The sequence below is a fragment of the Caloenas nicobarica genome, chromosome 27 (genome assembly GCF_036013445.1).
Source record: "Caloenas nicobarica isolate bCalNic1 chromosome 27, bCalNic1.hap1, whole genome shotgun sequence".
NCBI classification, from domain to species: domain Eukaryota; kingdom Metazoa; phylum Chordata; class Aves; order Columbiformes; family Columbidae; genus Caloenas; species Caloenas nicobarica.
The window spans coordinates 3,294,731-3,317,901 of NC_088271.1; the positions used below are offsets into that span (position 1 = coordinate 3,294,731).

Consider the following 23,171-nt stretch of genomic DNA (forward strand, 5'->3'; position numbering starts at 1 on the left):
ATTAAGTGACTTAAATAGCCTTATCAGCGGACTGATACTTGGGGAAGAGTTGCAGTGATGTAGAACAATGTGAATACATGTGCTTCACATCTGGCTCTGTAGCGCTGTGCTATGTGACACTTGGAGTCTAATCATTCCGTACTGGATGCAGATGGTACTCGCTCTCCCTCTGCAACAACGTGGGCTATGTCTTTCTTACCAAGAATTTGCAGGCTAAGTAGTAACTTTTTATTGTTATTTATTATTGTTCCGATGAATTTTCAAACCTGGAAACCATAAAGGTTTGAATCTCCAAGGACCCCATGCAATTTAGCTCGAATGCCACAGAGATCTGAACTTCCTTTGGGGGTAATGGGATCTCCATGGCAATGAGGCCTGCTGAGAGAGAAACAGGGGTTGGAATTTGATAAAAGATGACTTGGGGGCTGTAAAACACAATCATCCTCATCCCCAAGTGATAATTAATCATGAACTAAAGCAACCTGGCTCATGGAACTATAGAAAGGCATGGGCTGACACACCAGGCTTAAAGAGACATAGAAGAAATCGCCTCGTTTAAAAAAAAAATCCTTTTGGGAAGAAAGAAACCCAGAAAGGTGTGTAATGAAGAGAATATAACCGTGTTGCTTACAGCCCAATGCATCAGAGACCTCAGAGTCTATAATGCTTGTAGCTGACAAGTTACTGGCACGGTGCCATTGGGCACAGGAGTGGGACAGATTCCATTCAGAAACATGGTATGTACGGGAGGTCTAGGCGGGCTTGAAAACTCTGTGCGCCTGCTCAAATAATTGCTTTTTGCCGGGGTTTTTAAACTTGCACGATATAGTTGTCTGAACAAAAAAGTGACAGCAGAACTGAGAATTTGAGCCCAGTCTTGTAACTGCAGTTTCTGGGCTGTTTCTATATAAGTTGGAAGTTTAAATGTGTTACGTGTATGCGAGTCTGACATTTAGAAAGTGCTGAGTATCAGCACTGAGAGTCACTTCTTCTATATGAGAAAACAGACCCATGAAAAATAATTGAGGCAAAAACGTTAGAAGTATCTAAATTGTTGCAAAACAAAGCGTTATCTACAAAACTCTACTGGAGGCTCAGGTACCTCTTTATTCTTTCATGAACTTCAGCTTTTTTATGATGAGCTTTTTGTATATTTAGTTTGTTTATCTATAAGATATATGCAATAAACATCAATATTAGTGTCTTTAAATACAAAGGATTTGTAAGCTCTGTTCATTCCTGTGTGCATTCTGTGTTCCTTTTATGCTCCTCAGGGGCTATTTAATTGCGGCACCTTCTGTTTTCCGATCGGGTGTTGAAGAAGCTGTAAGCGTAACCATCTTTAACGCTGTCAAGGAGACAATGGTCCAGATTCAGTTAGTAGTCAAAGGAGAAACTGTGTCCCGAGGCCATGGAACAGTTCTGGGTAAGTTCTTGTTATTCTGATTTTGAGAACTAGTTTATAAGTTGAGGTGATAATGGAACTGGAACCAAACTAAAGTGTACAGCATCATCATAATTTTCTACCCTTATTTTAAAATGAGTGCTGGAAATGCAATCTCCCCATTGTCTCCGGTTTTATCCTCCCCTTATCTTTGAAACTGGCTGACAATTGCTAAGTAATTCAAAGGGAGGGATGCTTACACATGTGGGCAACATATGCTGAAGAGAAATCTTAGGTATGGCTGTATCCAGCAATCAAAATAGATTCTGTGAGTGTTTGTTTTGAGAAGTATTCAGGTCCCAAAAGAGGCCGGGTCCTTTTCACAGCAAAACCCCTCTGTGAGCATAGGATGCCTTTGCTGCAACCTCAGCCTTGGTGGGAAGGTGGGAACCTTGCAGTTCACCTTGGGCAAAAATTGTAAAGAAATGTGGACCAGATTTATCTTGGCAAACTCTGCTAGGTCTGATTTGCTCACTCTGCGGATTGTTTTACTCAGTGCAGGAAAATGACTTCAGGTGAAATCCTAACAAAGGGGTGTGGCAGTTAGAAGCTCTATGACATGCAGTCTCCTTTCACTCAGCTGCAAAGGTCTAAAACCTTAGTACCTTAATTTGAGAAGTATAACTCTGTCTTTCTCTCTTTTTAGATAAAGGAACAATTAAACTGAAGGTGAGTGTCCATTAGTTTAAGATGTTTTTCTTTGCAGTGCAGCTACTGCATCATCTCCATTGTCATTGACCTATCGGTAAGTTAAAGCCTTTGATTTACGGAAGTCTAAGGAGTTTGGTGCTGGTCTGGCATGACCAATGGGATGTCCCTGCCTTAGTGGCAAATGACAGAGTTTGCTTTGCCTTTTATGTAATTACTGTTTGGCTGATGTTGCTACTGCTCTGTCCTGCCAGTAATTAAACTGTGTCAGGGAATTAGGTTCTAGGAAGGCTTTGATACTCCCCCCACTCCTTTACTGGGGTAATATACAAATACATAAGTATCTATTCAAGAAAGTGAAATATAGACAGCAGTTATACCAAATGCCATAGATTTATTTATCCAAAGACCATAGCTCACTGTTGAGTAAAATCTGTCGTGTCAGTGCTGATTTCTGTTTGGTTTTTTTTCACTCTCAAACTATGACCTATTATCATAATATTTCTGTATTACCAGATTTTTTTAATTTGTAATTTTTAGTCTAATGTAATTTTAAGTCTTATTTCTCTCAAAAACTGGTGCAAGCATGTATGTCTTGGGGGTTTTTTTCCCCCCCTCTCTCAGCGGAGCTGTTTCTTCCATAGCATGGTTGATTTCCCCATGTAACACACGTTCTTTAGTGAAAGCTGCACATGTAGATCAAATATCACTTTGCTTGAGTGATAAAGGGTAGAAGAGAATTTCCTGCTGTGTTTTTAGCATGACTTTGCCTCCTTTGAAGTTTATACACTGTAAAAGATCTAGTATGTTCTTCATTTTCTTTTTATTGCTCACACATAGTTACGCTGAAATGCAGCAGGTGGCTGCTCTTTACTCACTTCAGTGTCAGTTATATTCCGCAGAAAGCTCGGAGGCTTTTTCTGTGTCTTCCTCACCTCATGGTCGGTTTTCTAGGTGCCCTCAGGACTCCGTGGGCAAGCGCATCTAAAAGTCTGGGGCAACTGGCACCTGGCAGGGGACGGCTACATTTTTCATAACTATACCACAGTAACCATCGATAGCAAAGGATCATCAGTGTTCATCCAGACTGATAAACCCGTCTACAAACCCAAGCAGAAAGGTAAAGTGACCTTGCAGAACTTGCCAGATGCCAGGGCTGCTTTCAAGCAAAACTTTTTTTCAAGCGTAGATGCTAGGGTGAGAGATTCTGTTCAGTGTCAGCTGTGCTGACTGATAAATTTCCTCTTTTCCTTTTTTTCAGTGTTGATAAACCTCTATATGGTGACTTCTGACTTGAGACCAGTCAATGACAGGGTAAAGAAAACTGTTTTCTTTCACACTGTAAAATATGACAGAATGCTTGTCAACCTGTATTTTATTCTAATGTACAATTATGCGGAAATGTGATTGGATTTCTTAATCTATTTAGGCATATCTTGCGATTGCTTGTTGTTATTTACAACTTAGGGGTTTTTTTCATTTGCTCACCTTACTGTTGAAGGAGAATACACAGTTTTGTAGTGCTAGCAAATAGAATGTGACTATGGCAAAGCAGTTAGAATTTGTCAGAGACTTGCACTCTATTTAGGTGTTGCACAAAGTGTTATGTTTCCCATTAGACGTATGAATGAAATGTATGTTTCTCAGGTCACTCTTACCTGAAGAGATGTTTAAGAAGAGATGTTTAAACTTGGTCACTTTGTTCATCGTACCTTGCTTATGTCAACTCAGCAGTTCGTCACAAGAAGCAGAGAAGTAACTTGGTTTCATAAAGCTTTTTATTATTTTTTTCTTTCAGATCGAAGCTTATGTGGTGGTGAGTATCTGTCTGCCAGTCACCCAGCATGTGTCCTGTAGAGGCACAAGATTCCTGTAGCCTTAAGAGGAACGAGTCACACATCTGTACTTCTTCAAGCCCATTACGGCCATTCCCAACTGTAACCTCTGCCATTGTCTCTATCCCTTTCTCTTTAACTGATCCGTGTGCCTTTTTTTGTTATCACCAACAAATATCCTTGTTTTCTACTTCAGTTTCAGAAATCTGTTCCCATTTTTCAGCCTGAGAAGAACTGGCTGAATTCACTGGGGTGTCTAAATGTGCCAGTCCCACTCAATGTCTCCCTTTCTGATGCAGACACACTCCCATCCTTCGCCTGCCTGGGCTGCTATGGCAGGGCCAATCTCATCTCTGCACCCAAACATTATGATAGTGGACACTAGAAATTCATGGCAAGGAAAGGGTGCTCCTATCTTCTTCCTTCTGAGGTGAATGAGAGGTTCCTTCTGTGTCTAGTCTTTTTTTTTTTTTTCCTTTTTAAACCATGTGTTTTCTTTAGCTGTCAGCAAGCAGAAGAATTCACCCCCTTGTTTGCGTTCAGTCACAGATCTAATGCTGACAAAAACAGCGGGATTAAGTACATCTGACTTTGTCATCTAAAAATTGTCTTGCTAGTTGTACAGCTGCTGTTGTGAATAGAAAGAAAGCGTCTTCAGAGACCAGGTCATCCCACCCCAAATAGGTGTCTCAAGATAGGTGGAAGATCTGCCGCTGACAGTGCTTGCTTGTGTGCGTTGGTTATAGAGGCAGCGTCCTTAAATGAGTACTGAGTTTTAGACAGAAAATGCCCCCTGGTCAAGTGTCTTCAGAAGATTTTTGACATATGTTAGTTACGTTTGAGCTGCTAGTGAAATGTATATTTTACAAAAGGAAGTTCTTTGTTGCAAACTGAGTTAAATGTATTAGTGATGTTCATTTTCACTGTGATGTTTCTCATTCCTAAACTGCTATGCAGGATCCTCGGGGGTCTCGTATGATAGAGTGGAGTAATTTGACGCCAATTTGTTGTGGTAAGTTTCAGACTTGTTTTTCTCAGTGATTGTTATTTGCCTTTGCTTCTGGTTATACTGAGTTGTATTCAGTAAGCCTCGACAAGGGCTGCTGAGTGACACAGTTCACAATATGTTGTTTCCTTTTGCAGGTATCGTCAATATGACTTTTCCCTTGTCTGATCAGCCAGTGTTTGGTGAATGGCTCATCTTTGCAGAAATGCAGGGACACACATACAACAAATCCTTTGAAGTTCAGAAATATGGTGAGTTGGATCCAAATTAACTTTGACTATAACCCATTCACATTTGGAAGAACAAAATATTATGAAATATTTTTACTTGAGATGAAACACCTGAGAAATAACACATTTAATATGTCATGACAAAAAAATTCTCTGGAGGCTCTGTACTTCAGGGATACAGACACTTGCAACTTAACCAAGCCCTTTGTTCCTGTCCTCAACACTTCATAAAGTAAAGGACCTGAAATGGAGTGTCATATTGCACGATCTGTTCGTGTAATGAAGATTTAATTTTGCTTTGGAAAACTCTTTAAATTTTTTTCAGTTTGTCACTGTTTTCCTTCCTTTCCCAGAGCCCTCCCTGCAATTTTGAATTTTCAGTCTCAAAGCCCCTCTGAAAAGATTTTGTATTTCTTTTCATTGTAGTATTACCAAAGTTTGAGTTGCTGATTGACCCCCCTCGCTACATCCGCGACCTCTCACTGTGTGAAAAAGGAACTGTCCATGCCAGGTAGGAATGTGTCCCCGGATAAAGTTTCATTATATAAGTTGTAGTACAGCCACAGGATGGTGCAGTTGCTGGAGCTTGGATCTCATCTGCTGCAGACTTTTCAGATGATTTCTGGTCATCATCAGAAGCTTTTGTATATAAAAGCCTTCATAAAACATGTTAACAGTAACAAGCTGGAAAACTTTCTGTGATATTTTTTCTGTTTTCTAGATGTGCAGGTCACACGGTACTGGCCTTGATATAATCAGGAAAGCAGAAACCAGCTGGAAGTTAATCATGATCTTCTTTCCATTTCAGATATACATTTGGAAAACCAGTGACAGGAAAGTTAATTGTCAATATGACCATAAATGGTGTAGGGTACTACAGACATGAGGTGGGACACCCTGTCCTCAGGACCACCCAGGTGAGGGAGACCATGGACTCAGCTGTGGTAAAACACCTGATCTGTGCTCTTTGAAGTTGATACCACAGCTCTGTTTCATGTTACTGATGGGAGATCAGAAAATAAATGAATAAATGTGATAATTTGATCCAGCATAATAAAAATATTAGATGTTTTGACATGGTATGTTTATGATTTGGAGGGATGAGAATTTGTTGGCATAGTATTAATCTGGTTTTAGATCATCTAGAGCTAAGGAGAACATGAGAATGAGGGACTGTGACACAGCTAGTCCAGACTGGGGATAAGGGAGAAAAATGAGACATGCTTTCTTTCCTCCTTTCTTCCTTCCCCCACTCCCTAATTCATTCCCTCCACTCCAAATCCTTTAAAAATACTGCTGCAAACTCCTCTCAAGTGCCTACGCTTTAGATTTGGCTTCTAGACACTTTTTGACTGCGAATGCAAACTTATGTTTCTGTTTCCCCAACACACCGTGTAGATCGACGGCTCGGCTGTTTTCGATGTGTGTGTGAAAGACATGATGCCAGCTGATGTTCCGGAACATTTCCGAGGGACAGTCAATATCTGGGCCACGGTGATCAGCTCTGATGGGAGCAAGCAGGTTACGTTTGATGACTCGACACCTGTTCAGAAGCAGCTGATTGATATCAAGTACTCCAAGGATACCAGAAAACAGTTCAAACCTGGACTGCCTTACAAAGGAAAGGTAAGATTAAAATTAGAGACGCTGACATGTGGCTGATATAAGGTCATACTGACTTGATCCCAGGATGTCACACCAGGTTCTGGTGTGATTTCCCCACCTGCTGTTTCTGTCATTTATGGGAATCGCCTATAATATAAACCATGTTGTTCTGTAAATTAAACACTTTGTAGGTAGAAGTCGCTTACCCTGATGGAAGTCCAGCTGACAGAGTCACTATCCGAATTAAAGCTGAACTCACACCAAAGGACAATGTTTACACAAGTGAACTGGTATCAAGGAATGGACTGGTGGAGTTTGAAATCCCCTCCATCCCTACAGCTGCCCAATACGTCTGGCTGGAGGTGGGTGAAAGCTCTTTATAGGATTAGCTGGCTTTAATGTAACTAATCTTATCAAACCTGCACTTTATAAATCAGTGCTACAAACAGGGAATCAGTGCCTTTTAGCTTCAACTTCATGGTTTAAATGCAGCAAACACTTGCTTTGTTTCTTGCTGCCAATAGAACTGATGTTGAAAACCATCATGAAAAGATGATTCTCCAAACACAGCTACGCACGTTAGTAAGTGTCCAGTATTTGGAGAGTGCTGTTGCTGTGTAAAGATGTAAAGCTGGAAAGTGTAAAATGGGAGTCGGGGATACAGTGTAAGAAGAGAGTACAAACCAGGCTTTCTATACATGCATAACATTCAGATGTAACTTTTGTTAAGACCAAAGTGACAGCGATTGATGGAAAACCGGCTGGGGATCAATATCTGCCAAACTACTTGTCCATCAGTAGCTGGTACTCACCGAGCAAGTGTCACATCCAGCTCCAGGCCCCAGACAAACCTTTCCAGGTATGTTGGCTTCATATTTCATCATGGCAACAACTGCATTTCTCGACGTAAAGTACTTTAAGTGTTTCTAGCCATTGCTGTTTCTGGGATCCGGGACTGTTATTGTTTCCACTACAAAGGTTGAAGTAGCTGCAATTCAGCCACCAAATATTTGTCCCATATGGGCTAAACAGGGTTCTAAGCAAAGCGCTTTTGATGCTTTGCGCAGCATCTCATCCCACTTTGTGCTGTGGGGACAGGAGGGAGACGGTGGATATAGGCACTGACAACATCTGAGATTTCAGATTTGAATATGTGTTCTGTGCATCTCTAGTAACAATCACATAGGAATTATTTGGTGAAAATTACTTTAGTCCAAGTCAACAAATGCTGAAAGATTTGAAGTGATGTTAGTGGGAGTAGCTTAATGACTAAAGATCCAAATTAGGGCTATGTAGTCTCACTAGAACTTCCAGTTTAAATTTCAGCTGGATCTGTTTAGTCTTCCAGTTGCTGAACTGCGAACATAGTTATCTTGTCTTCTTTTGTAGTTTTTGTAGGAGCCTCTCTAAAAACATACTCCTTCTGTATAAAAGTTGTCACAATCTCTCTCCTAAAGGACAGATCTGATGTAACCGTGATTCCTGTTGCATATTGCTTTACTGAGAGTTGTTTAGGGTTTGTTCTCTACCCAAGAAGAAACTCTGAGGGTCTGCATGTTGCTTTGTGGGAAAAAAAAAACGTGGCTTTTGGCAATATCCACCCTTAGATTGCCATTATCAGCAGAGCTGTCAGGTTGGTTTCAGACTCTTGGTATCCAAATAAGAGAATTTTTTTTTATCGTTGCATTTCATGGAAGTTTAATGGCTAATTAATCTTTTACAAGTTTCCTGAGGTATGGAAAGGGGATTATACACTGCTAATCTGAACACATTGTTCTTATTATAACCTGATTAGAACTAATTCTTGCGTGGGAAAGTTAGGAGTTGGATGACCAGCTGATGTGGGAACTGTTTCCCTGCTTTGCCAACTCTTACTGGGTGTTCCAATTAGCTACATTCATTTTTTAATGAATTGTTTCATCGTTTGCACTGGGGAATTCTTAATACTTCAAATATTTAATGTCACGAGGCACTACTTGGACTCCATGGCATTTTCACTGTATTTAACTATTAGCAGCTCCTTGTATTCAAGTCTTTGCTAATTTGGTTTGTACCATATGTACATTCTGGAAAGATAACACTGTTAGCACTGAAGAAAGAGATTTTTCAAAAGATTTCATTGGGATTTAACATTGCCATTCAGTCTTAGACAGGCATTGCTGTGCTTTCAATGGCAGGAGGATCAGGAGCAGAAGCTGCTGAAGAAATCTTACTTAACGTGAGTGTTAGTGGCTCCTCATGTCCCAGAAACAAGAAGTTTGTGTTCCTAGGAACACTGGCTGCTCTGCAGAAGGTCTATTACTCAGCCAGACTGCCCCAGTCCCAATCCTGTGGCTGAGCACTGGTGTCCGTCCTGTTGGGATTTGGAATTTTACCTCCTGGGTATTCAGCACTTAGCAAGTACCTCTGGGTACAGGACTTCAGGAGGTCAGTGTGCTGCTCCGAAACCTGTTTCAGGCATCGGATGAGTTTACCCAGAAAAAACCAGCTCTCTTCTCATTAATTTGTGTGTTTGAGAGCTCCTCAAGTGCCAGAGTTGCAAATTAGTATCAAGACTTGTGTAATTTGAAAGCATTTTCCCTCAGATCTATTCCCAGTAGTTTCATGCCACATTGGTTATGGTTGAATTATTATTTGCCATATGAAAGTAATCACCATGTATAATCTCAACTGAACTGCAAAGACTACCAAACACACATCTCTTCCCGCTCCCAACCCATCTCTTTCTTTCTGGGCTGGACTACTGAATGGGTGTCTAAAATTCAACCAATTCTGACAGCTGCTCCATGCCAAAAGGCTTAACTTTCAGGATTCCAGAGATTCCTTCATTGTTTTCATTAATGCATACAACCCCCCGGCCCATTCTCCTGTTAGACTTGCAGGGAGTGAAGAGCTGAACACAGGCCTCTTTTTACTGTGAAGAAAGCCCGTGGAAACAGTGCTAATGTAACATACATTTCTGAGGAGGAGGAGTCCCAGCTCTTGTGGCCTGAAACCCACACAGATTTCTGTGCTTTATAAATAAAAAGCATGCGTTGTAACAGACCAGATCTTTTGCTTTTCTGTCTCTGGGTGCAGGTAGGAGAGGAGGCTTGGATTGCAGTGAAGTCCACCTGTCCTTGCAACTTCACTCTGCATTATGAAGTGGCATCGCGAGGCAACATTGTCCTTTCAGGACTGCAGCCCAGTAACGTCACCCAGCAGAGGAGCAAAAGAGCCACCTTTCCCTTTGAGAAGAACATTGATATCACACACTTCCCAGGAACAGGTAGCTAGCATCAGAAATGCAAACTCGCCCGTACTTTCTTGGAAAAACAACCCTCCCACAAACCTAAGTATCCTTTTTTTTGAAGCCGATGCTTCTTAAAGGGCATAGAATAATTTTCTGCAAGAAAAATAGTGATATCCATTGCACACATAATTATATAGAAAAAAAAATCCAAGAGAGGGAACTCTTGGAGAGTTTTCTCTAGTCTTTATGTAGTCTCTCTCTTTGTTAGGAAAACTCTAGTTTTTTTTAATGTGCTTGGTTTGGGATCAGCTGAGTGGTAGGGGAGTGTATGATGGGGCTGGGGCAATTTACTCAAGTGGTTGAGCTTAAACTGAGAAAAGAACGTTAGATGGACCGACAACACAGACCAGGCAAAAGGAGAAGATGGTGCAGTTGGCATGGGGAAGGGAAATGATGCGTGAACTCCTGGTTTGTACAAGGAATAACAGAAAGATACAAATCTGGTGAATTTAAGGCAGTAAAGAATGGTATGCTTGGGAAGATGCATACGACAGCTGCCAAAGGAAAAGTCTGTCCTAGTGACATGTCTGCAATAGCAATCAGTTTCAGATAGTTAAGGGAAAAGTAAAAGAAACTTCCCTAGATGTACCCACCCAGCTCTTGAGAATCAATGGGTTAAGAGTTCATAGAAACTTTCTGCACTGAAGTTAGTTCTGAGCTGTTGTATTTACAGGTTGACCAGAGGCACTGGAACTACATGATCCTTAAAGGTCCTTTCTAACTCAAACCATTCTACGATTCTGTTTAACTGCTGCTAGTGAAGCGATGCTGTATAAGCTGCATAATCTTCTTTCAAACCCATTTATACTTTTCTCAGCAGTGTTCTGCAGCAATAAATACCCCTTTTTTGTTTATTTTAAATGGCTTGATAACTTAATTGTATATTTCCTCGATTTTATGGCAGGAAAAACACTGGGTAGTCATTCTCTAGCTACTTTCTCCATACTGCTCATTATGTTATGGGTGCTAATTGCCTATCAGCTTTCACAAAGAAAAGAAAAAGGAAGGGAAAAGATTCTGAGTCCAAGAAGAATGTGTGCAATAGGAACAAGGGAAGAATGCAAGAGAGTTCTATGCCTTCGGATGGGGCAGGAAGAGAGTGATTTTTTTGAGAAATGACGCTGTCCTTTTTACAACTTCTTTCTTTTTTAGCACCTACCAGTACCCCTGCAGCAGAAGTTGAAGTCTGCATGACGTTCCTCCGATTCTCTGTGGTTCACAGCATGGCTCCCTTGGGCCGTCTGCTGGTGTATTATGTCAGGGAGAACGGGGAAGGCGTCACAGACAGCCTGCAGTTCACCGTGAAGTCCTCCTTTGAAAACCAGGTACTGGCAACATAGCTGGTGGAGAGGAGGGAGCAGCATCTTGTTACTCTTCATCTGCTGATTATGATTCGGGATAATGGGATTTTATGTTAAATGCCTAGGTTGCAGTGGCTCTCTCAGCAAATGAGACCAGACCTGGTGATGTTGTGAACATCAGGGTCAGAGCTGCAAAATCGAGCTGTGTCTGTGTTGCCACTGTGGATAAGAGCGTCTACTTGCTGAAGACAGGTTTTCAGCTGACAGCCAGTCAGGTAAAAGGACATTTAAAGCACCGACATCTTTTTCTTAATCCTGCTGTCTGCACATTCCCTTCAGTAAGTAGCCTTCATCCCGAAGGACAACAGTCTCTCCCCTTTCCCTGTAGGTTTTTCAAGAGCTTGCAGAATATGATGTATCTGATGCTTTTGGGGCTCCAAAGGAAGAAGGGCACTTCTGGTGGCCAGGCATGTCCTCGCGTAGACGCCGTAGATCTTCTGTCTTTCCCTGGCACTGGGACATCACCAAGGATGCTCGCTTCGCGTTTACAGTAGGAAGAATCAAGCCTCGCTTCTCTATGGAGTGTCTTTTTCACTTTTATGTTTGCAGGATAATTTTTGGCTCCATAGGCAATTCCTTTTTTTCACATGGGAGCTGTTTCTCCAGGGGGGTAGGCTGCAAAGTGATTCCCGAGAACAGAAAGTACGCTGTCCCAGCACAGAGACTGGAGAAATGTGCTTTGGTTTTGATCAGTCTTGGTGAGGGGGGCAGGTGTCCTGTTAGGTGAAGGAATTCATGCTGGTGCTCTGGAGAATCAGATGGGACCAAAAGGTTCCTCCAGGCATGGGGGAGCATGCAGATCACTTCTGCAGTGACTTTAACCAGGAAGGAAGGTGGAACATGAATCTTTCCTTATAACCTTTCCCCTTTTAGACTCTCCTTTGGAAACCCTTTAAACTTCTTTCCTGCCCCAGTTCTGCCAGCTTCTGTGGCTGTCTGTGTGAAAGTTCAGTAACATTTTCTTTCTATCTTTGATCCTCTGTCTCTTCATTCTTTGGCCTTTCTGAAATTTTAGCTAAATTGTTCTCTTGTGTTGTCTTAAACCCCATAGGCTTCCACATATTCCCCTAATGTCTCAGTCTCTTAATTGTAAACTCTAAATCCTTGTTACTTTCCACTGCTGCAGGAGTCACTGCTGCTTCTCTCCCTGATCTGTTGGGGTTTTTGTTCTGGTGCTTTTTTTCCTTACTGAGAGGCGTAAATTCTTGGGAAAAGATACATGTGTTAATAGCTGGTATGTATGCGTTGCTGTGGGCCTGATCTGTAAAAACTGGTATGTATGCGTTGCTGTGGGCCTGATCTGTAAAAACTGGATGTGTATGTAAAGAGAACAAAGCTCATACTCCCTTTGGTGTCTGGGAACTGCTGTCTCGTATGAATAAGTGCATTTAGGGGACAGAGCTGGCAGACAGATTTCGTAGGAATTCTGTATTTTTACTGCGGAGCTGTGTGGACTGTTTCCATTTTGCTTGGCATTCCTGGTCGTGCAGAATCGGTGACGTCTGATGCAAGAGCTGCCTGCTAACTGCAGCACAACACACTGGAAACTTTTAGGAAGGGTAAAAAGCTGTAATGTTATATTTTAGGGGAAAAATATGTGTAATAACTTTTCACCTGTAGCTATCTGGCAGTTACACGTGCCCAGTAATGTCAGATATTGGTTTAAATGCCTTTTCCAAGCAAACAAGAGCTTTCATGTAAAACCTCTGCCTATAAAATGACTACATATTTTCACATTAACAGTCATTTTTATATGAACTTCTAAAAAGTCCTCAAGTTTCAATTGAAATTTACCCCATAAATGTTGGAATAGGGTTGGGGGATTCTATTCAGAAAAGTTTTTATTGGTACATGTTTAATATTTTTTTTTCCTTTGCTTCTTTTTTTGTGGTCGTCATGTTTGTTGTCCAGGAAACTGGCTTGGTTGTAATGACTGACATAGTCAGCTTAAACCACAGGCAGAACGGAGGCATGTACACGGACGAGGCCGTCCCAGCCTTCCAGCCGCACACGGGGACACTGGTGGCTTCAATGCATTCAAAAATAGCACCGAGGTAACATTTTTGTTGTAATGCATGTTGTCTATTATACTCTTAGCAATTTTTTTCTGTATTCTCCGCTGTTTCCCACCTCCACGTCCCCAGGAAATTGCTTGGTTTAGACAAGGTGGTGTCAGGGAAATGCTCTTCCATTGTCTTCATAAATAAAAAATAACTGACACTACTTCTTTAAATGTAAATTATTTCTGGAAAAAGTAATATTGCCCAAAAGGATCATTTCCAACTCTTTGCCTGTCGCAGTTTCCTGTGTTCTTATTCATGTCCCAGACTGATGTGTGTGTGCACGATGGGATCGTTTGGAAAGACTATATAATTAGTGTCATAAATGATACCATTTTTATGATTCTATGCTAGCTAGAGTTTGGGTTGGTCATGCGATTCAGGTGATAACATTTCTTTATCAGTTACTGTTAAAACCATCATATTAAAAGAATTCATTGCCAAGGATTTATTTCTTGTTCTAGCAGAGCAGAGAAGAGAAAAAGAACCTTCTTTCCCGAAACCTGGATCTGGCACTGCCTCAATGTCAGGTATCGATGGGGAATTCCCATAATTATATCCGGCGGGTCATATCCTCTTCAACCGCAGAAAACAAAGCTCTTTAAAACCTACTGGAGTTATATGGGCATTCTCTGATGCTTTTTGTTGTTGCTTTTCTCCACTAGTGCTTTCATCAATAATCTGGCATTTAATCTGGTCTTGAAGTGGCTTCGCTTATGTCAGTCGTGACTACATCTCTTTTTCAGTTGCACAGAGCCCTTCTTTCCCATTCCTCTGATCCAAGAGCATCTCCCACAAACCTTAATTTACTGCCCCATAAATCATGATTTCCACCTGGTACAACTGGAACTGAAAAAAAAAAGAATAATCAGATAACTAATCTCTCCCAGAAACCGCCCATCTAGGATAATTTGAAGCAATTATTAAAAGGCTTCTCCAGGTTTGCAAGTAAACTTCATTCTCAATAAATTATTGTAAATTAAATTTGACAAGAAATGCAGCAAGTGTATTCAAATCTGTTCAATTGAGCATGAAATATGCTTTGTAGAAATACACAAAGAATTCCAGAAGTGCCCGTTTGGGCCTCAGCAAGCTGGGGCAGTTAATTATAAGTGGGAGAGTTTGGAATAAAACGTTGCAGATTGCATTTTCTCCACTTCATTTCATTAGAAACAACTGAGTTGAGCATTCCTTGATTTCCACTCTCTTGAACAGGAAGAATTTTTTTTTTCTTCTTCTACCATTTATAATTATGATATACAAGCCTCAAAAAAAAAAAAAAAAACAAACCAAAAAAACCCCCAAAAAAAGAAACAAAAGCCTGATGTCAACTTCCCAAACCAATTCGAAAAATTCCTCGAGCCTGGCTGGAGGGTCTAATGGCTGGAAATGTGTTGTGTACTTTGGCCTCTGGCCCAGGAGAGTAAGTGCCCTCATGTGTGAAAATAATGTTAATGCTGGTTATGGGCTGAAATCCCAGTGGAAAGAACATCAGCTGCAACAAATTGTCCGGTTAAACAGACGGGAATGCTGCCAGTTGTGGAGCTGGGACACCCTCTGCTCACTGCTCAGGGCTGAGGTTTATTGCAGGTACGAGCTACCAAACTCCAGCCGGGATGAAGACCTAAATAGTAAGAAACTAGTGGACTTAAAAGAAGTTAAAATAAGTTGGTGCTGTCAAGCCAAGTGCATTTCCCAGGCTCTGCACTCTGCAGTTTGAGCTGGGGAACCACATTTACTGACCAGGGTACTTGGAGACTGCCTGACCCCAATACGCCTGCTCAAAGGCAGAGGGATCTCCAGTTTTTTATCAAACTATTTATTTTAATCCTTTTCCTGCTGTAATAGAAACACACAGACCAGTACCTGATACATGAACAGCTTAGGCTCATCGGAAACTGCAAACAGTTGAAATTAAAGATACCTCTTTGGTGCCTAAAATGTGAATAACCTTCAGTTGAGAAGCAGTGAAAGCGCAATTCTTCATTTGGTCCTGGATTTGAATCAAGCGCATTGCAGCGTTGAAAGACAGCATGTTATGCTGTAGAGTCCAGAGCTTGTTCTGAAGACCTTGCTTTTTCGTTTTCCATGCCAACTGAGATGCACGTTGCTCTCAAAAGATTCCAGAGCTAGCAGCATGCGTATCAGGCTCTGGGGAATAAATAAGAACCGGAGAGAAAACAGCCTTAGGGTGTACTCATAACTGCACCAATCATCGTGCCAGGTGAGCCATGAAATAGCTTTTGTTCTTGCTTTAGAGGAAATGTTTGCTGTTTCAGGCAAGGCCAAAGCTTCTTTGCAGGAGGGAAATAGCAAAGTCTACAGAACAAAATTGAATTTTTGTTATTATAAAATATGGAAGAGGATACCAGGCTTATGATAGAGTGTTATGATATGCACAGTAAAGCTAAATACTCAGAATAGAAATTTGATTTTTAATAATTACTTTCAGTCCTCATTGGAAGAAAAAGATGGTTTTGGAAATTTTCTGAGTCAGGCATTCCAAAAACCAACCAAGCAAGATGTTTCTGAATCAAAGTACTTGCCCCTGGACAAGCAGTTGCTGGACTTGGTGTCTGGAAAATTTCTCCTTTGCCCTTATGTTCAAGCAGAGTCTGCAATGTATACAAGGGCAAAGGTTTCCAACAAAAATTACATTTATTTCACTAACTCTTAAATAAATTATTGCCGATTGAGCTCAACCTAGGATTCTTTTTTCTTTTGAGACACTTGCCTCTAAGAAAAGTGACCCTGTAATGAAGGTGCAAATGCTTGTAAAGCTTTTAATCCATTAAGAATGTGTATGTTATGTTTCATGAATTGGTTAATCTGACCATCTGACTCCTGTTATTCCCCGTTCTCTTTGGCAGCAATCTATTGGGAGAGGCGCAGCTGCGCGTGGAGGTGCCAGACTCCATCACGACCTGGATAACCGAAGCCGTGGCTCTGTCTGAAGAGAAGGGCTTGGGCATCGCTGGGCGGACGGAGCTGAAGACGTTTAAACCTTTCTTCATCGATTTCACCCTGCCGTACCACGTCATCCGTGGAGAGCAGACCAAAATCCCGCTGACCGTCTACAATTACTTAGCTGTCTGTGTGGAGGTACCAACCCTCTTTGTTCCTGTTGCTGAGTCACTAAATTCTCTTTTAGCATTAAAATTACTGAAGCTATCTACAAGTTACGGTAGATAAGGTATAGGGGTAACGTGGTGATAAGCTCAGCATAAATGCTTTGAACCAAGATAAAAATATTGCTTTTCAATAAAAATCAATGTTGTTACTTTATTTGCTTTGAGCTTGGAACAACTGCAGTGGTCTGAAGTGTCTTCACTTCAGAAATACAAATATTGAAAAATGTAGGGAAGACAATTGGGAAGCTTGTGCTGAGCCACAGGGCAAGATTTCCTTCATAATCAGAAAGCTACTGAAAGTGGGTTTTTTTGAAAGAACCTTTTTTTTTTTCCAGGAAATCCTCTCCCCGTAGATATTTTCTTCTCAAACCCATTCTCTGTCCAGCTCCAGTAGTATCATTCTGAACTACTTGTAGCCTTGCTGAGCTGAAAGCAGCGCTCTCTGTTAAATGTATTACTAAAAGGTTTGAAGAGTGAATCTTCTGTGCATGCTAAGATTTTATTAAGCATTTTGTGGGTTTCAGATTCTTCACTTAGGTGGGTTGGTTTTGCAGGTGACGTTTGCAATAAATGGCTTTCAAACATTTTCACAGGTCCACGTGAATATTTCTGTTCCAAAAGGCATAAAGTTTGTTGGGCATCCTGGGAAGCAGCATCTGACAAGAAAGAAGTGCGTTGCCCCTGGGGAAGCGAAGCCCACCTCTGTCGTTCTGTCCTTCAATGAGCTTGGACTGAGCAACATCACTGGTAGGATAGAAATAAAACCAGCTTGCTGCTTCAAGGAGTGGGACAAGTGTTTCTTTTTATTCCTCGTTCAGAAGACAATTCTTTTTTCCTTAGTACCTCCAAGTGGAATCATCCGTTCCACTTGCTGCCAGCTTGGCTTTTCATCTTCATTTGTTTCTTAGAAACAAATAGCTGAAGAGTCTGTATGAACAAATTTTGCAAGACTGCCTAGTCATCAGTTTTCCCATTACGTGGTCATGTAAGGTTTGGATCTGTTGCAGCTACAGAGACTTAAATATTAGACTTATTTAAGAGAATAACAACAAATTCTGTACGCTTTTCAAGCAAATAATCACGGTAAAAATTGTGCAACACTGGAAACTAGGAAAGAGTTTCTCTGTTGCCCCGTGGCTGTCCAAATATCGTCCTCTTTTAGATGTGACTGTTCAAATACAGAATAAAGGTAATAGAAGGGAGCTGTCATTACAAAACACTTGATGTATTGTTAATCAACTGTATTTAATTAATTTAGATCTTCACTTGAACTCCTGAAGATCTTCCTCTCTCAAAGTCTCTGCTGCTTTTCCCTTCTGTTTCTTAGCAAAAGCTTTTGCTTATGGTGGAACTAGCTGCTGTCAGGATGGGATGCAGACCAAGAACGGCAAACACTCAGAGGACAATTACATGGACAAAAGGACCCCAGTGGGAGTGGATTATGTTCGCAGCAGTGTTATTATTGAGGTAGGAAAATATGAATTGATAATAATTCAGAAAAAATAAAAGGAGGGCAAATCATGCAAGTAAAACTGAATGGGTGTTTCTGCTAATCCAAGCGCTGTATTTTTATGTGTGGATTTCTGTCTTTATATAGCCAGAGGGACTGGCCAGAGAATACACCTATAGCGTGTTCTTCTGCCCAAATGGTAAGTTCATGATTTGAATGAGCCATTAAGTTTGTTTGATTTAGTTATAAATAGAAACGTGTGGCCCCATCCCATGGAAAAAAAAAAAAAAATTAAAAAGTCTTTGTTTCCATTTGTCTATGATTGATGAGTTATGGCGTGTAGGAAGAATTTTGAATAAAGAGTCTTTCTTACCTGGCTGGCTAATTATGAATTTGCTGTAACTGCCCAAGTGATTTCTGGAAATAGCAATTAAATTCCTTTACTTTCTGAAACAGTTTAAGTATTCAGCACTGTGGACAGTAACTGTGACTGTACTTTATTTTCAGCTGATGTTTTAAAATTCAGTTCTGGAATCAGTATGTCCGTTCTGCCTGAGATTTGGATAGCTCAAAGTTGGCTCCTCTAGCTAAACAGAGATGCTTTTGACCACTAGATTAGAACTGAAAAATCAGACTTCATAAGAAATCCAGCTGAGCAGTTTGAATTGAAGGATCTTCTATATTGCAGGGGGTATAAATAGAAGATGGGAAGAAACATCCCCATATGCTTTCATAGTTTCTTTAAGAGAAGCTGGAAAAATGAACATGTACTTGGGAAAAGTCTGTTTAAGTTTTAGTAAGTAGCTATGGGTTATTTCTGAAGTATGTGAGCTAAGCTCTAATTCTTACAACATTCTGTTCTTTTTCTGACTAGAGAAAATACACATTTCTACACCTAACAAATATGAGTACCAATACATGCAGAAACCTGCCCAGATGACGCACTTTGACATCGCTGTGAAAGCGCACAACGATGCTCACCTGGCCTTGTCCTCTGGACCGCACGATATGGCAGAGATGGCCGAGATTGTTATTGGTGGGCATCAAAACACGAAAACCTGGATTTCCATCAGCAAAATGGGTGAGCCGGTGGTGAGCAGGGACACGGCCGGCATCCTCTCCTGGGATGAATTCCGTAGCTTCTGGATCAGCTGGAAAAATGGAATTATCCAGGTAGTGAATTTATCTTTTGTAATGGCCTGGAAGTCTCATGCTTTCTTAAATAGAGTTTGAGCACAGAAACAGCACATTTTCCTTAGGCTGGCTGTAGAAGGCTAGAGCTTCCTTCCGGTTGCTTTTTCTCTATTAAGTCTTGATCAGCCTGTTATAATCATGACATATCTGCTTGACACATCATGTTCTCAGAACCTCAATTTTTGATGTTTTTAGTGCTAAGTGTGCTGAAAGCCTTGCAGGTCAAGCCTGTGAAATTCTCCTGAAACTTCCTTGGGTTGCTTTGTGAGTGGGCAAGAGAAAGATGCTGGGACATCTACAATGTTCTCTGATGCACACACAAGTTCCCAGGTCCAAGGACACATGGCAGACTGATTTCATATGTGTGGGTTCTTGGAACTGCATGTTTTTTTGTCCCTTTCAGGTTGGCCACGGTACTCGGGTGCTAAATGAGTCTATTATTGTGGAGTGGACAGTCCCCAAACAGCTTGAGGTGAAGTACATTGGCTTTTCCACAGGCTGGGGGTCAATGGGAGAGTTTAAAATTTGGAGAAAAGAAGAGACTGATGAAAATCACAATGAAGCATTTACTCTTGGAGTTCCCCACAACATAATTCCAGGATCAGAAAGAGCTACGGCTTCAATAATAGGTATCAATTATGAGGAGGTATCAATAGGTACCACTTATCAAATATGAAGAGATTCTCCAGCTGTTACTTGCCTCTGACCAGTGTTTGAGTAATACAGACCAGAGAAGACAGTCTTAGGCAGTTACAGAGTATATGCTGCTTAATTCTGGGAGAATAATTAATATTTTTTTTGTCGTTTGCTTAAACCCTGTTCGAGTTGACAGTGACTTAAAGCTGATACCACCCGAGGGCTTTGCAGAGGGTCTGTCTGCTAGAATTCATAGTATCCACTTCATAATCATCCTAATCACAAATGTTCTAAACTAGTGACCTAAATGGGGGAGTTGTGGACAATCAGACTCTGAAATGTGAAATTTCTTTGTTGCAGCAAGAGCTTGAAGGGCTAAAACTTAAAATTCAAAGGACTTCCAACTTATGATACAGGTTATTTAAACTGTGTAACTAGTATAAATTAATGTAGTCAGGTGAGTTTTAATCATAAGACATCAAAAGTAAGTAAAGAGTAATTCCTTGATACTGAACATGTCTCTTCTTTTCCAAACAGGAGACGTGATGGGTCCTACATTGAACAACTTGGACAATCTCTTGCGATTACCCTTTGGATGTGGGGAGCAGAACATGATCCATTTTGCTCCTAATGTTTTTGTCCTAAAATATCTGCAGAAAACCAAACAACTCAGTCATGAGGTGGAGAGTGAAGCTACCGATTACCTTGTCCAAGGTAACCCATGACACTGACAATTTATAGGAGAAAAGGCTTGTAAGTTAGAAGAGTTTTACTAGTATCACATTGTCCTTTCTAATCAAGAGTATCCCACATGATGAGGATTCATTATTTCTTGTAGGATAATCTCACAGATTAACAGATTTTGACAGCAAGATGTTTTCCCCTGATATATAGCCTGTTATTCCCATAAATCACTCCTAGTTTACATGCTTAGTGATTTTTATTTTTCCTTTTTTTTTTTCCCCTAGGCATCTTATTTCTATGTTTAAACATTTCAGAAAGTCAAGGAAAATTAAATTTAGTAAAAAACTCTATACCTAGGTTTTTTGCCTTATTCATAAATTGTCTTTCCAGTCCTTTAGGCACTACGTGGCTCTTCTCTGAACTCTCTTTTTCATAACAGTATTTTCTTAGTAACAGTATGTCCCAAGTCAAAAGTTAGTATCCCAAGTAGTTAACCTACAGGCATATAATGAAGGCTTTTTTCTCTCCTTTCACAATTCTGTCCTATCTCCCTAAACAGCTCCAAGCAATCTATCTTTCTATGCATGGTTTTTCTCAGCATTTGTTTGAGAAGAGCCACATGCAAAATAGTTTATGCAGTTTTCAGGACAAGTAAGAATTTGGAGATCATTAAAAACAAGAATGACCCGACAGGACAAAGCTGCCTTGTGTATGAGTCAGACAATAGCCATGTCATGAAATCAGAGATGACAGGGTGAGGTAGTTCTCCTCTGAAAATATAAACAGAAAATGTAATATGTGATATATTTCTTGTATTCAGCAGCAAAAGCCCAGTGCTGCTCCCTTTGCCCGGCTGCAGTCGTTTCACTTGTTATTTTTTGTGCTTGCTGATAGCAGTAAGACAAAGGGATTTTTTTAATAGGCAGGGTCACCTTTTCCTTCACAGTATCATTTGCTTTGGTTTCTTTTTATGAATCTGCAAACCTTCGAGGTTTTTGGCTCCAAGCTCTGCCTGCTAATTAACCCTTACAGAAGAAATGCTCAAGAGTTTTGAACTTTTCTTTGGTGATTGGAGCCCCGCCAGGTATAAGGTTTGGGTGGGAAAGTCTGTTGCTCGCTCTAGAAGGGTGCTGTGACTTCCCAACCCAGAAAACATTTTCATTGCTTAGTCACCCGTCACAGAAAATGCTGATACCCAACAATTCCTGTATATTCCCTCATCTTTAGAAGTGGCTGCAGCTAAAGTAGTCAGTAATTTTTCTGCTTTCCCATGCCGCAGTTCTACAAAAGCAGGTGAACAGGTGCAAACTAGAAAGGTGAACTTCTCCGCTGAGTCCCAGCATCTAGAGGAGCATTTAGAGAACAGAAGATATCAGAAGAGCGAGTGAGACATAAAGTCTGTGCCACTATCAACCTAGCAAGCAAAAAGAATAAATGTAAGAGCAATACCAGATCTTTTCAGAGTAGTATCACAATCTTGACATTTCTACTGGCCCAAATGCAGCAGTTGTAGGCTTGCAGATGTTTGCCTGAGTGCATTTCTGAATAAGCTGCAGCACACGGACACAGAGCTGGCTCTGTCACTCACAGCAAAATAAGAAGTTGCCTTGGGCAGCAGAATCCCTTACACCAGTGCCAGATGGGCTGAGTCTTCGTTCACTTGAAATCCTTGGTTTGCTCTGTGTGAGGATTTTGGACTCCCTCGATTCTTTTGTGACTTCCAGGCTACCAGCGCCAGCTGACCTACAAGAGACAAGATGGTTCGTACAGCGCATTTGGCGAGAGGGATTCCTCGGGGAGTATGTGGTGAGTTGCTATTTAAAACAGAGTTAGAAAATTCAGTGTTTGCTAAATGGGAAAAATACACAATTGGCAAGGAACTAAGAGTAATTTTCCAGCTTCCATCATGGTATTGCACGCAGTGGAGAATAGAAATAATCCTCAGTGAGTATAGACTTGCTGTTTCAATGCTGCTGAGTGTTCGTACCAGGTGTACTATCATAATTTTAAGACTAGGGGGCAGTTACACAGTCACATCTACTAATATGTTTAGGCTTTGGGCATAGAAACTATAGTTAAGGATCATTTTTGATCTACTGAAATTAGAGTATCAATGTGTGGGGCATTTAAGCACCTAATTCTGCTGGGGAATGGAGGTTCACCCGAAGCTTGTAAAGGGAAACGTTCTGTCTCTAGAAATGCCAGTGGCGTCTACTGAGGTAGTGGGGAAAAAGAACTACAAACAAAACAACAGCAACAAAACCACACAAAGCACCCCAAAAACCCCAGTGTATTTTGCCAAAGTGCTTTATATCCCCTCCTGGATGAAATGGAATGGTATGGATTTATGCCCTGGGAACTGAAGTGCAGGATGTTTCAGAGCTGAACGACAATGAGAACCAGAAATGATGAAACTGAGAAATCAGCTCATCTCAGTGATGTCCCCCTTAGGAAACCGTGGCCTTTAAGGTTGCACGTTACACCACATGAGCATGTTAGTTGACTATAATGTCTCAGATGTAATGGTAGGTTCTTGTCTTCATTCATTTGCTTGTGCTGTCATTTGACCTCTCCATCTGCTCTGTGTTTTGCTTT

The 23,171-nt window shown here is 40.9% G+C and overlaps 1 protein-coding gene across 1 annotated transcript in view; it reads left to right on the top strand.

The window, feature by feature from the left end:
* The window catches only part of CPAMD8 (C3 and PZP like alpha-2-macroglobulin domain containing 8), a 39,927-nt gene that overhangs the window by 883 nt on the left and 15,873 nt on the right, over positions 1–23,171 (top strand). The window contains exons 2-27 of the mRNA XM_065652417.1: positions 1,275–1,426; positions 2,091–2,113; positions 3,047–3,212; positions 3,354–3,406; positions 3,891–3,908; positions 4,885–4,939; positions 5,071–5,184; positions 5,590–5,674; positions 5,972–6,080; positions 6,562–6,789; positions 6,960–7,130; positions 7,499–7,627; positions 9,847–10,036; positions 11,213–11,385; positions 11,487–11,636; positions 11,750–11,911; positions 13,333–13,475; positions 13,949–14,011; positions 16,352–16,583; positions 17,206–17,359; positions 17,940–18,079; positions 18,210–18,261; positions 18,937–19,235; positions 19,660–19,885; positions 20,430–20,606; positions 22,301–22,382. Of these exons, the coding sequence (XP_065508489.1) occupies positions 1,275–1,426; positions 2,091–2,113; positions 3,047–3,212; positions 3,354–3,406; positions 3,891–3,908; positions 4,885–4,939; positions 5,071–5,184; positions 5,590–5,674; positions 5,972–6,080; positions 6,562–6,789; positions 6,960–7,130; positions 7,499–7,627; positions 9,847–10,036; positions 11,213–11,385; positions 11,487–11,636; positions 11,750–11,911; positions 13,333–13,475; positions 13,949–14,011; positions 16,352–16,583; positions 17,206–17,359; positions 17,940–18,079; positions 18,210–18,261; positions 18,937–19,235; positions 19,660–19,885; positions 20,430–20,606; positions 22,301–22,382 (3,546 nt within the window). The remainder of the gene's footprint in view (positions 1–1,274; positions 1,427–2,090; positions 2,114–3,046; positions 3,213–3,353; positions 3,407–3,890; positions 3,909–4,884; positions 4,940–5,070; positions 5,185–5,589; positions 5,675–5,971; positions 6,081–6,561; positions 6,790–6,959; positions 7,131–7,498; positions 7,628–9,846; positions 10,037–11,212; positions 11,386–11,486; positions 11,637–11,749; positions 11,912–13,332; positions 13,476–13,948; positions 14,012–16,351; positions 16,584–17,205; positions 17,360–17,939; positions 18,080–18,209; positions 18,262–18,936; positions 19,236–19,659; positions 19,886–20,429; positions 20,607–22,300; positions 22,383–23,171) is intronic.